Source organism: Cavia porcellus, unplaced genomic scaffold (genome assembly GCF_034190915.1).
Source record: "Cavia porcellus strain 051 isolate PalLab524CR breed Dunkin Hartley unplaced genomic scaffold, mCavPor4.1 scaffold_30, whole genome shotgun sequence".
NCBI lineage: Eukaryota > Metazoa > Chordata > Mammalia > Rodentia > Caviidae > Cavia > Cavia porcellus.
Window position 1 is genome coordinate 44541450 of NW_026947513.1, and position 16901 is coordinate 44558350.

Below are 16901 nucleotides of genomic sequence, written 5' to 3' on the forward strand. Positions count from 1 at the left end.
CAGAACACCCAAACGCAGGTAGTTTCTTAGAGAATTGGTTCCCAGAACATTCTGGCTAAAAAATTGGCATTTCTACAGAAAATATCCCACTATTTGGCAATATAGGAACAGAGAGCAAGACTTCACCACCAGAAAACCCTCATCAAAGGTTGCACAACAAATAATTGACCAATAGAGTGGAAATTATATATATATATATATATATATATATATATATATATATAGAGAGAGAGAGAGAGAGAGAGAGAGAGAGAAACAGAAAGAATAGTACTTTGATGGTTACTAGTAATCCAAAACAATGGCCTTTCTTGATTCTGGACTAAGCTAGTGATTACTAAAAACAAAACCTCAACTCATTATGTCAGTTCTGATTATTCACTTGGAAATCAGGAAAGTAACCACCACAGAGGCTGCACACTTCACTAGCCAATTATTTGGATAATAAGAGCCATTTAGTGAGACAATGACCAAAGATACAACATTTGAAATGCTAACAAATAAAAGTAATTTTAATATTGTTATTTATTGTCCTAGACTTTAATTCACTGTCTTGCATTTTCATGCACTGTCATATTCAATCTAGAGATTGTAGACATTTCTCCTTAGCAATTGGCTGAATGTCAACAGCTGTGAATTTGAAAGGGGTTAGAGAACCAGAGACTGCTCCTTTCTAAAGTTTGTTGTTCTTCATTGTAATTCACTCATGTCTTTGATTATTTATTATATTTTAATAAATTGCATGGTACAAGGCATACTTAAGGATACTTCAGTTTATACAATAAGAAACTTTTGATTAACATGTGTTATTTCAATAGTCATTGCCTTCTATATGAAAATCTACTTAAAACCACTAGTTATACTGTTAGTCTCTAGCATAGATGATTATCGTCCTTGGATGAGTATCTTGGGTTATATTCAAAACCACATGATTGAAAGTTTTATTTTCTCTCTATTCCACATGGGATTTATATTTTTCTACTTTCAAGCATCATCCAAACCAAGATGACTGCAATTATAAAGAATGTTAGGTCATTTTGTCTTTAGATGTGACTACTTTGAGTTTGTGTGTAATTATTTTTGACAACTGAGACATTTGAAAGCAGAAAGAATTAATTATGAAGAAGCATGTCAATATTTCAGTCATAGATGTTTCAAATTGATTTGATTTGTGTGACACATTCTAGTGTGAATTTATGTTTACAAATTTTCTTAGATGTATATATTTATTAGATGTGCCTATCAATACATCACTGACTCAAAATAACATACATGGGTAAGATTTCTACAATATTTGTAACTTTAAGAACCAAGAAAAAAATGGAATGTTATAGAATTTCAAAAATGGGAAATTAACACTAGTTAATATATTGAATATTTTTTCTTAGAAATAGTTATTCAGGTTATAACATTTAAACAAGTGGGATAGGAAAATAGAGAAAATAAGAAGGGAAAATATTATACAATTATAGACACATATATGGGTATACATATATGGATATATATGGATATATGTGCATGTATATGTATATAAAAGATAGATAACTGTACTACTAATCTTTGTAAGTTCATCAAAAAGAACGGTTCATGCTTTCAAGATTTCTCTTTTTAATCAAATTTATTGATGCGAATGAAGTGCATATACACACTATTTGTTTCTCATATTAAACTGTACTATTTATTTTTTACTTTTTCCTGCATTATTTTAAATGTAATAAAAAATTCATCATCTATTTCTTTCCTTGATATATCATAGTTTCTGATATATAGATAAGTGCTATAAATATTTTCCATATATCAAAAGTGATAATAATTTCTCTTCCTGCCAACTATGTAAATATGGATCACATAAAAGAACTGCTCTTGTCTTGGTTTATTTCTTCTCCACAAACTGAGGACTGGCCCAAAGACTATTACTGTTGGCATCTGAAGGAAAAGACATGGAGACTTTTGCTGTCAATAATGTTCTTTGAATCTTGGGCACTACAAAATCACTACACACAACATTTGGGTCTTTATTCCACCCTTCCTTTGAATTTATGGGTTATGGAGTGAGCATGATAAACACAAAGGTAATATGACTTTCTGCTTTTCATATCCTCAATATCCCAGGTAAACATGTGACTGGAAACATCTGAGAATGAGAGAACTTACTATCTTATTACAACAAGGAGGAAATCTACCATGATAATCCAGTAGTGTCAAACTAAACTTTTCAGGGCCACAGCCGTCTTTGCTAATATTCATCACCTATAGAAACAGTTTCTCTTTGTCACTCTGTCTCTCAGCCTCTCTCTCCCTCTCCTCTTCTTTAGCAGCCAATTTATCACTAAAGTAAGAACAGAAACTATTCAAAGGGACATTTAGAAAAGACCATTTGTCTTTCTTACCAAATATGTCACTAAACTACACAGTTTTAACTGTGTAGCAATTCTGTTAGGCCCAGAATTTCATACACAAATAAAGTCATTCTAAATAAATATATTTCACTGGAGTTATGTACTGATAATTCATGAGTAGTTCAAAGTATTTGAACTAAAACCATGCAAAGAGACCTGACTGAATCTAGCCTGGCCTCTACCTTCATTAATTCATGGGTTATATCTCTACGGTGACCACAGGATCCACAGTACTCCTTTGGTCATGAAAATATGATTCTCTCAAACTGCAAAATTTACATGGTCTGATCCTTCCTTGCCAGGTCATTCAAATTTTGTTTACTTTTGGTTTTTTGTTTCAATGTGGTCCAATATTCATCTCCTTAATTTCTCTCTCTCTCTCTTCTCTCTTTCTTTCTCTCTTTATTTCTGTTATGGTTTGTGTCTGGATGTCTCTGTAAAGCCTCAGATGTTCACAGCAGCAGGTATTTTGGAGAAGGCTAAATCTAGAAATTGTGATGGATTCATTGTCTACCTGGGATTTGGAGTTTCAGTTCTTCACATGGCCCAGGATCAGTAGCCTGCATACAATATAAGGGAGGAAAAGAGGCTTGATTCTCTTTTTTGATCTTGTTGCCTTTGCTGTCTTCTGCTGCCATGAATATTCTCCCTCTTTGCCATGTGCCACTCTGCTTTGGAAATAGGAGATTATAGACTGAAACCTCCATAAACTGCGAGCTAAGTGAATTTTTCCTCCTTTAACTTTACAGTTCAGGTATTTTGTCTCAGCAAAAAGAGAAAAGTAATTAAGACACGTTTTTCTTTTCCTTTCCCCTTTTTCATTCTTCCCTCCCCTCCCTCCCCTCCCCTTCCCTCCCTTCCCTTCTTTTCCCATCCCTTCCTTTCTCTTTCTTTCCTTTGTTATCTTTTATTTTTGCATATACTCTGAATTGAGCCTAAAACCGTACCCCAGAGTTACACTCTTAGTCCTTCCGTTTCTCATTTTGAGACAGTGCCTCTTTTAGTTGTTGAGGCTGGTGCTGAATTTGTTGTACTCTTATCTTCCCTTCCTAATTCGCAAGGTTATAGGCCTGTGCCATCAAGGGTTGCCTCATTTTCCTTTTTTTCATTTTCCAAAACCTTCAGTCATCTTTGTCTTAGTAGAATTTAGTTGAACTTATTCTGAAATTTTTCCCCTTAACTATAGAGTCTGAGGGCTTGCGATTTAGCTAAGCAGCATAAATACCTGCTTGCCAAGAGCAAGGTTGTGAGTTTAATGCCTGGTTTCACACACACATCCATACACACACAGAAAGAAAAAACACTATTGACTCTGAATGAATTGTATCTCATAAAGTTCATCATATTTCTTTCTGTTTTATTTAACAGAAACACGGGTAGCTCATTTCATATCATTTTATTTAAAGATAATCTTTCTGAAATTGCAAAGTGAAACTTCAAGTTTTCTGCTTTTCTCAAATATAAAGTACCAATTCTGTAACTTTTTAAAAGAAGCATAATACATGACTGCCAAAGTATATTTGAGGAATTATGACATTAGCATTGAACATCAATATTTCACTGGCAACATAGCATGTAACAAATGAGGGAGCCAGACTTGTAAAACACTGAGGATCATCCTACCCCTGCTTGATCTACAGTGAACAAACTAAATACTATAGGCCCACTTATTACACCTAGTATCTATGGGTCTCTCGGTCTACTCCTTCTTTTTCTTTGCTATCTTTAACATCTTTTGATAACAAAATAGGCAACATTTTATGACAAGTAGAGAAATGGTCAGCACACAAGCCAGTAGGAAGCCAATCACATCCAGAGAGTAGTACTGGTACCAGGTGAGGTTATGGGCAAGAGGCCTCAGATGCTTGGCCCCCTTGTGGCGCATGACAAACTCCATCCAGAAGACTGCTCTGTCCAGGGGCCTCATTGGTTGATCATGGTGAATGGTTGATAACCTCATGACGTTCTTTTTATAGCTAAATAAAAATCAAGTAGACATCAACTTATAGAATAGAAGCAAAATACAGGCATACACACTTTTGGGTAGCAGATAAAGCTGAGAACACACAAAAAGTAGAACTAATATAGATTATGTACTTCACTGAAAATTATAGAGATGATTGTAAATAGAACTTTTTGAATACAAAGTATGTAATGTATAGAAAAAAAGGTAAGAGAGTGCAAATAGTTTTAATCAATCAGTGTGAATGTATTAAGTCCTAAATTCAAACCAAGAACATCAAAGCTATATTTTTAGGTGCAAATTATAGAATAATCACATGTTAATGGACATCATGAACAAAGTTACAGTAAATGTCATAATATATGGTTAGAAGGCAAGTCTGTGCTAAGAATCAGTTCCAACTCTGGGTAAAAATGAGTTGGTAATGACAGAAATTCAATTTAAAATTTTTATTGTTGTATTAATGTTTAAAATTACAAAATCAGATTGCTTCCATTTAATACTGACTAACAATGTTTTCTTGTTATTTTATAAATGTCCCTTTTCCTAGTTTTAGTTGTAAGTGCAGTGAACTGATTTATTAGTTTCTTTAATTACTGTGAGCAATAATATACCGATTTTTAGAATAATTTGAATTCAGCCCGGGGTTTAGTTCAGCGGCGTAAGTCCCTGTCGGCAAGCATGAGATCGTGGGTTCACTCCCCAATACCAAAAGAAAAATAAAAAAGAATTTAGAATAATTTGGATTTTTTTATTATGTGATCAACTCAGTATATGTTTTTTATTAATGCTGTTGATGTCAATCTTGTTAATATTGTGAATTTAGATTCTGAAAGTTGGTCAACATTTTACACCAAGGAATTGCAGCTGCTTTCCTGATGTTGAGGTGATTACGGTACAGGACATAAGGTATAGTAGGAATCAGGCTTACCAAGTCTAGGTCACAGTGTTTTATAGTGTGACTTAGCACAGTAGCAATGATTTTTAATAACAATGAGATTTTTAATAACAATGAGCACTTAGGAGAGTGCTCAAATCTTGATATATTTTTAATATAATAGAGAAACATACAGTATAAAATGCTTTCAAAGAACAAGTATAATGATAAAAAATATTAACCAAAAACATTAAAGAAGGATTAAATGTAAAGGCACTTAGAAACATTATATTTTACCGGTTTACAGAAAAAAAATTTAGAAAGGTTTAAGTAAATAAGTATATGGATACACTGGCTATATTAACTTGTTATACTATGGAAGTATTTTGTTTTGTTTTGTTTTGTTTTGTTTTTGTCTTTTTGAGACAGGGTTTCACTGTGCAGTTCCAGCCAGCCTTAAACTCGCTTTGTAGCCAAGGATTGGTCTTGAACTTGCTACAATCCTCCTGCCTCAGCCCCCTGAGTGTTGGGATTACAGGTGTGCGCCACCATACCCAATAGTGTATTGATTTCTATGTATTGTATATATTCCATATAATCATATGTATATCTTAAATGTATGCAAACTTTCTAGAAAAAATATTAACGTGGTGAAGGAAAGTAATATCTTGGCTGAAAATTATATTGTTATCATATTTATGTCTCTCTGTTTCATTGAATTTTTTTTTTCCATTGTTACTGGAGATCGAACTCATGACCGCCTGCTTGCAAGGCAGGTGCTTATGCCGCTCAGCTAAATCCCCAGCCCCTTGTTTCATTGATTTTCTAATGCTTCTTTATATTCCTTCTCTAATTATCTTCATTCATTTTCCCTTTAATGGTGCTGTGTTTAGACATTACACAAATTTTCCCATAAAATCATTAAAAAATTATGATGGTGACAATTAGAAATGAACAATTTTCATCCAGCACTAAGTAAATTTCTACTCATAAATAGGTTCATATTTAGATTCATTGTGACACTCTGGCCTTTCATCACAATTTGCATGATATTCTGTGCAATAATTATATCATACTCACAGAGGATTGTTAATGACTGTCTTCAGTGCGTTGACCAAATCTGTAGTTGACATTGTTGTGAACTCCAATCCAACAGCTGCTCCTTTGGCTTTCATGTGAGCTATGTTATCACGTTGTTCCCCAAACAAAGGTATCCCCACCATAGGGACTCCATGAGTGATGGCATCGTAGATACCATTGGCTCCTCCATGTGTTACAAAAGCTTTGGTTTTAGGATGACCTGGAATTAGAATTTCAGTCATATTATTAGTTGTAAATTTCACACAATAAGAAACGCATAACATGAAGTGATGAAAAGGAAATTGTCTTTAGGTAAAAATTTTCGAGTCTTTTAATCTGACTTTAAAAATGCCTTTCCATCTCAAAACAAGAAGCACCTCAGCACACTCTACTGGTAAGTGAAGATTTGATGGCAGAGATATTGTGTGCATTGAGAGCTGATTAATGAATACATGATTGTTACTTGAACAAATAGCAGGCAGGATGAATAAAAGAGATCAAGCAACAAAGAAAGATCATGTGCATGTTACAACCTGTCTTATTAAAAAAAGCAATTTCACTGAGTCTAATGTGAAGATTGCTCAAAGAATTATGGGGACATAGTAAAATCAGAGAAAATGTTATTACTTTTTAATAAACAGTGTGAAATATTTTTTCTCATAGAAAATATACTCATTCATAATTAAACAATATTGACACTTCTAAATATTATTGAAATATTCCTGTCTTAGGGAAAACAGAATCTTACTGAATTAGGGGTCAGAGATAACCTAGTTATTAAGAAGTATTCAATGAGAAGTAACTACAATTGAAGATATTTTGTTTCTGACCATAAATATTTTGACTCCATAAAGAAATGCACACTATTACATTTGCCTTCACACTCAAAAATAGACAAAACAACCTTGGGTTATTTTTCAGCTTTTATAAAAATAAATGCTTGATCTATTTCTTTTTTTTTTTTTTAAATTTAGCTGCCATAATGAATTAACCATTATTGCGTTTTCAGTATTTGGTCTCTAGAATCTTACCAATAAGGTCATTTTGGGGAATCCACTGGTACATTCGAGTATTGGGTGCTAGCGTATCAGGTTTCTTTCCATTATATCTCCAAATAACCTATTAGATAAAGAAAACATTGTATTCAACTTCTGAGTTAGCTACTTTCATCTCACTGCTGAGACAAAATACCCATTACTCAAAATTAAGGAAGGAAAGCTTTATTTAGTTTACAGTTCATGGAGGTTTCAGTTTATAATCAGCTGGTTCCAAGGCAGGGTGGCAGGGCACAGAGGCAACAGTTCAAGGTGACAGAAGACAGCAAAGTAACAAGAGCCAGAAAGGAGAGAGAACAAGCCTTTTTTCCTCGGTTATATTGTAAGCAAGCTATGCCCATTGGGTGGGTGCAGCACTCACACCATGTGCCTGCCCTCATCTTGCACAAGTGAGGATGTTACAAAGTAAGGACCCTGTCCCCCTACTGAATTATTTACTCAAATTTAGGACCTTCTCAAATTGACATAATCAGCAACATCACAGAGGAGTAATGACTTGTTCTCTAACCTCGGGATGTAGAGTCACTTAGTTAAGCTGCTAGACTGCTCAATTTGACCTAATGTGTAAACCATAATATTTTATTAAACTTGCATTTATTGTATACTTAAATATAAGAAGTTCAGGCCTCACTAAGTTAAATGTGTTCCACGTATCAGGTGAGGAAATGAGATCAAGAAAAGTTAAATAATGTGCAAAAGGCAAAAGCAACATAGATACTTCTATGTGGCTTTATATTTGATCAGATAAGTGCTATCATGATTTTTAATACAGTAGAGCAAGTGACCTACTGAGTGATAAATTGAAGTTTTAAGAAATTTCTATGCAATCATCATTCTCTCATACAGAAAAATAATAAATTGTTACAGGAAAAAAACCTTCACATAAAATGCAGCTTCTAAATTTAAAATCACCTTTTGTATTTTAATGCTATTAGAGATAACATATTCAGTTATTTATTGTATTTTATTATAGTTTGATATTTCTTCATTTATAAAGTAACAGTCTTACTCAGCTTTTGGAGAGAAATCAATAAAAGACTCTGAGAATGAATTACATAAAACTTGCTTTAAATTACAGAAAAAGAATTACTTCTTTTGGGAAACTTCCAATGACACTTTCAATATCAATTCAGAATATCATCGTTAGTGCTAGGATGGGAAGTCCTATGTGACTGTTGGAAACATAAAAAAATAATGGACTATGACGCTCATTCACAGCAGAGATGTGATTGCCAAAGGCAAATCATTTCCATGCCTATTCAAGGGGAATGTAATATTTAGAAATTTTCAAGTCATCACATGTAATGAAGAATAATTTATAAATGCTTTTATTTCTAAGTCTGCAAACATTACAAGTAACTTCTGATTTTCAAATGGCAGGTAGCATACTGATAACAAAAATAACACACCTGATAGAAACACAAAAGTAGTTCACAAATATCTAACAATTAAATTTGTATTCTATATAACAGAAAACTAATGCCTACTATGTCTTCTGGAGAAGTATGGAACCTCTTCCTTTTCCAAGTTTGATTCTGCTTGAAGCTTTCTCACTTTCCTTCTTCTTCCTCAATTACTCAGATGTTTGAATCGGGTTGGAAAGGAGTAGTGTCCTTGTGAGACACATGTTAGTGTTGCACTGTGCTCATTAGTAAAACATGGCCTCATCGCCACCATCCTCTTACATCTTCCTGTTTCAGATGTTGTAGGCTCCAGATTAAGAAGGCCAACTGCCTTTTCTCAAGATATTGACAGTACTTTTACTCAGGATTGATAAACTCTGGCTAACTTTCTCAGAAGTCTCATGAACAGCGCACCAAATAGCCCAATTCCAAAACTACAATAAATTATAAGGCAGAGATTTCTTGTGAATCTTACAGGGCATGATGAAATGCCCCCTCTTTCAAATACCTGAATATTGCTTTATGTTAGTGAGAGTAATAACTCAGATTTCACTTCTTTCTGAAACACCTTTTATTTGTTCTGTATGCTTAGGAATTCTCCAGGAGAATGAGACAATACAGGTTTTGTCGTTTCTGAAATATCTACAAACAATCTCATGAAAACCTCACCAACCTAACTTGTTAAGTACATTTTTCTCTAATATAAATGCTAGCATCAAAAGTCCTTCCTCTTTTACTAATATTGACCCTATAGCTTGGTTTTAAACTGCTAAGATAAATTAGAGTTATAACACTAATTATCAAATAGGAAGTTCTTCAGTTGGAGTCAATAGAGAATTTAGCAACTAGGAGTGCTTTTGCCTTGAGAGCACTGAGACACATTATCTAACCTTTTGTGGAAGTTGAGCAAGAGCTGAAGCAATCATATTGGCTTTGTCTTCCGTTATGTTGTTGACCATTGACCCGAGAGAAAACACCACAATACCTTGTTCTCCAGAGCTCTGCACAAAGTCTTCCATTTCCTGTGGGGAGAGAATTTGCTCCATCATAAAAGAAGAATGGCATGACAAACAGCTTTGAAAGGATTAAATAAAAAGTGAGAGAAGCCACATCTTTTCAGGTATCATAGGAGGAATGACAGAAGTTAAGTACGTCAGATGCTTCCTTAAACTTTTCTAACTGTGCTAATTACATTCTCACTACTGTGCAGTGCATCTAAAATATATCCTTTTGCCAACTAAAACTTTACATGAAATTTATTTTCTGCATTTTTAAGCAATTGTATTGAATTTATTTTTTTCATACTTCATGAAATGTATGATATTTCGATTTATATTCTTTTTGTCTTCATTTCTAACCAAACTTTTATATGGCTGCTTTGATGTCAACAAATATTCTTTAGCTGGATATGTAGCTTATTATATATGTTTGTTTTTATTAAAATTTCTATTAATGTTGGTATAGTATATTTTGATTATTCTTGTCTGAATATTTTAGGGTAAATATATTTTTAAGATTTCATCAAATTATTCAAAAATTTCAAGTGTTAACCAAAGAAAGAATTTTTTTCAATATTTTATAATGAAAAAATCCTGTATGTTAGAGAAAAGACAGAAAATTTTAAGTAAATAAATTTCGTAATACTTGATTTGGATGCAAGTCTTACATGTACAGCTTATTAACCACTGTTATTATTACTAAGCAATGCTATTCTAATATTACTGTTTTTTCTTCATATTTTTCACCTTATGTTTTACCCACTTTGACTAATCCTGTTTTTTTATTTAGTAACAAAAATTCTTTCATATATAAGAACATGTTGTATTGAACTTTCAATAAGATTTCTTCAATCTTCGGGTTGAGAAAAACAACCTTAAAGAATCTAAGTAATTTGAATTCAAAATATGTATTAGATTTTAATGATTTAACAAGTTCAAGAATTTTCATTGCTAATAAGAAGATAGAGAAAAGATAACTTCAAAGGTGACACATAATAAACAGTAAGGAATTATTTTATTTTAAAATATAGCTTAAAAATTTAATTTCAATTTTAAATTCATTTTTTTCCTTAGTTTCTGCGTAAGTTATACTATCCAACATGTAGAGTGATTTGTATTATAATTCAAATCTCAGGGCTAATTCCAGAGGTGATTTGTCTAGGCTCCTAAGATACTTAACTGCAGTGTCCGAGTAGGCTTAAGCGAACCACTAAACACCTCTTCCAATACTGCAATTCATTCTGGCTGTACTCCTAAGCATAAAACTGAAATTCCAAATCAGCAGTAATAAGTGCTGGGATGAAAGCAAGAAAACAGGTGATTTGGCTGCAAATACTGTTAAGATTTCAAATTTATACTATTTATACATAATCTTTATTTTAATGCACAAAACTGGTTTTTAAACAACCCTGAACACTTGCATTTCATTTTTTTAGCATTTCATCATCCTCTTGATACTAAATTCATGAATTTTCTACTTTGTTTCTAATATTTTTAGAGCTATTAGTGCATACCATTTAAATGGAATAATGTGTTTTCTTTGGTGACAGTTAGATACATACATTTACATTTAGGCAATCTATAGGATTTCTATTTCCTACGATTTTTCTTGAGGATAATATTTAATGTTAGATTTCATTTCCTACTGGATGACATTACATGTCAAGTTTCTCACATATACTAGATAATTAATAGAATTAATGATAACAATAACATTAGCAGTAAGCATTAATCTAGATCACTGATCAAGTACTAGAAATGTTTCAAGAGTTGTCGTACATTTTAACTATTTTTCTCCAAATCCATTATGTGGTTGCTGCCCTTATATGAGTATGTGTAGTCATTTGTTTGAAAATCTTAGTATAAGTACTGTTATCTTTTGCCTGAAGTCTTACAATTTTCTGAATTCCACCCCCTCCCATAATCATTCTACAACCAAACCCAGGAACTGAATTTGGAAAATTTTCCTTTTTTTTTTTTTTTTTTTTTTTTTTGCTGTTGTTGTTAAGTAGTTCCAATTTTAACTTGCCTGACCTGGATTTTTGTTTTACTATATAATACTTGCCTTAGATACGTTTTACTCTTTGGATTATCTAGTCACAAATTATTTCTACACATAATGAGCCTCTTGATTTAGTTTAACAATCTGGATGAAATATGGAGAGTTGTGATAGGAGAGAAACATGCGTTTTTCTTGGAAGGGTGCCTTATGTCAATTCACACATTGCTCTCATTTTGAACAAGCCTCTGAAAGAGTAGTGGACAATTATTTTTCTTGAAAATGAAAAGCCAAAACCAAATCAAACCAAATCAAACTAAACCAATCCAACCCACCCAACCAAAACCAAATCAAACCAAACCAGAGATATTCTTACTTTAGGCAAGGGCTTGGCAGGTTTGCAGTGGAGTCCACCAACAAAAATAGTATTTGGTAAGGTTGGTCGAGGATATTCCAAATCCCAGTAGGATCGAATGAACCATATTTCTGCTTTTGCCATCATTTGGTATAATGTAGTGGGTCTCCCTAAATGAAGAAAGAAAACAGGAAAAGAAAAATAAAGATGAGAAAACTGGCCTGGGATTTAGTTCAGTGGCACAGACACCTGCCTGGCAGGCACAAGCTCATGAGTTCGATCTTCAGTAGAGGGAGGGGAGAAGGAGTAAACTAAGAGGGGAGAAGGAAGAGTGAAAGAAAGAAAAAAAGGAAAGAAGAAAAGGATACAAAGAAAGACAAAAGGAAAAGAGGAAAACAGGACAGTAGAAGCACATTATAGTGAGCAAGTTGTCACATCAATATGTCCTGTATTTTGAACTATTGCAGTTGATGTTGGAACTAATGATGTATAAATATCTCTGCATTAAAAGAACAGATATAATAATTTATACCTAATATAAAGCATAGATATGCCTGCTTTTATACATGGTAAGTGTGTGTGTGTGTGTGTGTGTGTGTGTGTGTTTGTGAAGGACACTGGGAGTTACTACATTTCTGACTTGACTCAGCACATTCTTATTCATAGTAACTAGTAACTAAAATTAGATCTTATAGATTTAATCATGAATTAATTCGCTATATAAAATTGCAAATCCAAATTAAACAACAATTTTAGCTCCATCCTTGAATAATCCTACTATAATATTGGAAATATTTTCCCAAGACTTCACAGTCAACTTTCTGCAATTTAGAAATCAGGTTCCTGGTCTTCTAAGTGAACTGTCAATTTTTAAAACTGAGGTTGACACTCTAATATCTACAGTTATTTTTTTTACTGTAAGATCTATAACGTTTATTATGTACAGATATTTGTATCTACCACCAAGAAAATGTTTAGAAATTGTCAAATTACAGTTGTGTTTTTATCCAAAATTTTGACTCTTATTTTTAATGATAAAAATTACTCTGAAAATAGACTAATTAAATGTATATTCCATTTAAAAAATATGTTGGGCCTTTACAACAGATGAATGGTAACTAGCCAATGATGGAAAGAGAAATCATTGGTCATAGAATACTGTATGTTTCAGTTGTGAAGAAAATCTTCAGGGTAGTAGAAAAGATTTTAATTTTAAATACCAAAATTGATCTGCTAAAGTAAATAATTTTCAGCAATTAATAGTTTTGCTATTTGTCAATCTATAGGTCTTAATCTAAATATAAAGAGAAGTTGCTAATGACCTTTCATAAAATGTTAAACTGTACAGAAAAGTAGATATTTAATTAAGAGTTATACTTTCTAGTTGTATGTCTTGTAATATCAGGACGTTTAGTTTAGTTTAGTTTAGTTTAGTTTAGTTTAGTTTAGTTTAGTTTAGTTTAGTTTAGTTGTAGCTTGCTTTATCTTTAACTTTAGCTTTAGTTTTAGTTTTAGTTTTAGTTTCCATTTTAGTTTTAGTAGGAAGAAATTTTGAGAGAAAGAAATTTCAGTTTGAGAGCCTCAGAGGGCAGAAAGGCACCCAGAAAATAGACTACCTGCTGACCCAACTTTTCAAAGGTGTTTTACTGAGCAAAACTTAGTGTGAGGTTTGTTCAAGGTGGGACAGAACTATAATCAATCAATAAGATAACAAGTATAGTCATTTAGCTAATGTTGATTAAACACGGATCAAATTGGGTAGCAAACCACATAGCAAGGACCTGACAATGAAGGTTTTGGGCCCCTACCCAAGGTGCCTGCTGCTATTTAGATTAACAATCATTGCTGCTTACATCTAAAAGAAGTACTGATTGCAGTTGTTCCTCTGTTTCTTTTTCTCAAAGTCTATTGTGATTTGGAACTCATCTTACTAATGAAAGATTACCAACAGTAGCTGTGCAACTGAGATATTTATATCTAATCTCTTCATTTAAGCTATAGAATATAAATTTCTTGTTACTCAGAAATATGACCTCACTTCAGAGTCATACAACAATAAACACTTTACAAGAGCAACAGGAAATAAGACTTACCTAAAACTTCGCTGTAAAATTGATCCCACTTCTTTTCATTTAAAGTCTGAAACCAAAAGTCAAAATACAGCATGCACATCATATTTTTTACCCTCTCCATGAAGGTCATCTGACCACTTAATCCTGACAAAATAATAGGTACATAAGAAGGAGGAAATAGAAGCCCTCCACTGTACTTTTCATATGTGTAGCCAGGATTGTAGCGGAGAGTGTACACAAAAGGGATTTCCAGTAGCTCTGCCAGCAGCTCGCCACAGGGAAAGACTGCATCTGCAAGAAGGACGTCAAACTTTGATTCTTGTAACTTTGTCAGAAGCTTCTTGTTCAAAACTGCATCTTTGCAAATGCTTTGAGAAACTTCAGAATAGTCCCAAAAATGCTTTTGTAGTTGTGGAAAGTATTTCCAGTAGATATCCTTTGGCCCAGCATATATCCAGTTTTCAATCCATTGTGTGAAAAATTTCTCCATTTCTTCTGGAGTGGCAGATGTAGGAAAAGTTTCAAATTTTATACCAGATGGATTATTGAGATCAAAAAAAACAGAAGATGAAGGTCTGAGAAATGTCACCTCATGTCCCCTCTGCACAAGTTCAACAAGTATTACCTTTGCATTCATCCAGTGGCTGAATTCCATTTGCCACACTAGAACTTTTCCACAACTTCCAGCTCTAAAGTAACAACATAGCTGTAGCAGCAGCAGGAGAAGTATCTTCATTTTCCTACACATCCTGGTAAGGTTGAGAGCTGCCTTTCACAGTCTGTTCCACGCTGCCATTACTAATGACACTCACTAAATACATGTAAAGGAAATCACAAAGTTAATCTATAACTTTGATGGGTCAATAAATCACTAAATAACGAATCAAAGTGAATGGACTGAAACAGTAAATGAAAAATTCAAAGTTAGTGTGGTTTTTTTATGGTCACATCGAATACCTCCCGTTTGGTTAAGGACTTTTGACCTAGTGAGGTACAGATTAATCACCCTTGTGAACTGCCTGCATTATATAAGCATTTAATATCCATACCAAGAGGAGCAGAAATTGACCAGTTGTTTGTGTTTACAGAGATTTTCAAATACTTATCACAGATATTGAGATAAAGTATGCAACTGAAAGCAATTTTCTTAGATATTTTGATTCATTAAGCTGGTTCAATAAATTTGTTTCATAAAAATATTCATGAAATGCAACTGACATATATACAATTATCCAAGTTAAAGTGTATAATTTAGTGTTTTATAATTTATGCACAGAAATAATTAACCATAATGACAATTTTCAACTTCTTTATTTCTCCAGTAAGAAATTCAAACCCTAAAGTAAAATGTCTGACTATAGTTGTCTGCTGGACAGTACAACAACATATAATCAAAACAGGAAGAGCATCAATTATTTTCATGTAGAGCATGAGACAGAATGACAGAGTGCAATGCAGATGTGACATAGACATTGAGGAACACTGAAATAATTTGGCCAGTATAAAGAAGCAGACTAATCTCACAGCATCTTACCCTCTTTCATCTCTGAAAAGAATTCAGTTAGTGGGAAAAGTGTAAGCACAGGTATCTAACATTCCCCACTTGTGCTGTGGATATCAGATACCACACTGTGGGAGAAATCTGCATGTCCTCTAGGTCCTGAGCACAGTCAAGGGAGCTAGCAGCTAGGCTTAGCTAGTGTGCCTAGCTCCTAGCTCCCTAAAAAACAAGCTTAGGTCAAATCCTGCTCTCCTTATTCAAGTATCTGATAATAACCACCACCTTGAGGTGCTGTACAAATGGGGTGTTATGAAATATCTGTGCACTTGCCCAGTCCGGTTGTAGGACATGATGCTGTTGACCTATCCTCCCTTAGTGATTTAATTGGGAAAGGCATTCAAGAAACATTTTAATGTCTCATCCCCTCCCACAGATGCCCAGTAATCAGCCAGCCTCCCACAGATGCCCAGTAATCAGCCAGGCATTTTTAACCAAAGACCTTTAGGTTCAGAATCTGTGTAGACAGCCCTACCAACTGCTGTCAGCACTAGAAAATAAAGGCAGCTCACCTCGATTCTGTTCACAGCGTGCCTGGGAAGAAAAGGAAATGTCCTACCTCCACATCCTTGATCCCAGGAAGAAACCAAGGAGGGTAAGCATGCTGAAGTTCTCAGGCACCATCCAGGAGGGCTTTTTCAGGGCTTTGGTCTCAAGAAAGAACTTCACAGCTCATTGCAAAGTGCTCTCTCTACAAAGCCTCAGAAATAGAAAAGAGAGAGGTCTGTTTCCTACATTTTCCAAGCTAGAAAGCAACTTGACAGCCTGCATTGAACAGCTTGAACTTTTTAAGGGAATATTGCCAAGTTCTGAACAATGACTGCTTGTCTTAGGAGGCCCAACTGAGCAGCCTGGCTCATGGCAACCCTAAAACTTTGACAGTATCACCTCCCACACTCATAAACTCATTTACACAGCATTTCCACCTGAACCTACTGAAGCAAACATCCAGCCAAGCCCAATACACACAGAATTTAGCCAATGTAAACTGACAGCCCCAACAGCTGTAAAGTGCTGCAACAAAACCTGAACTCCCAGATGAAAAATATATCTCATACAGCAGTGCATTTGCAGTTTCCATAGCCTAAGCCACTAAGAAAGACATCACATGCATTGTTTACACTTGAAGTAGCTAAAGTAACACT

At 33.9% G+C, this 16901-nt stretch overlaps 1 protein-coding gene across 2 annotated transcripts; it reads right to left on the reverse strand.

Annotated features, from left to right (window-relative positions):
* Positions 1 to 3713: 3713 nt before the first annotated feature.
* Positions 3714 to 16553, reverse strand: LOC100727060 (UDP-glucuronosyltransferase 2B14-like). Of its 2 annotated transcripts, none has more exons than XM_013147894.2 (7): positions 16316 to 16553; positions 14220 to 15009; positions 12148 to 12296; positions 9665 to 9796; positions 7348 to 7435; positions 6317 to 6536; positions 3714 to 4372 (listed from the first exon to the last, which is right to left on the reverse strand). In XM_013147894.2, the coding sequence occupies exons 2-7, from the start codon at positions 14944 to 14946 to the stop codon at positions 4096 to 4098; spliced, it is 1593 nt and encodes a 530-aa protein (XP_013003348.1). In that variant the 5' UTR covers positions 14947 to 15009; positions 16316 to 16553; the 3' UTR covers positions 3714 to 4095. The 2 variants fall into 2 exon arrangements, with proteins under 2 accessions (XP_013003348.1, XP_023418917.1); XM_023563149.2 differs by having other exon boundaries at positions 16269 to 16553.
* Positions 16554 to 16901: the final 348 nt, after the last annotated feature.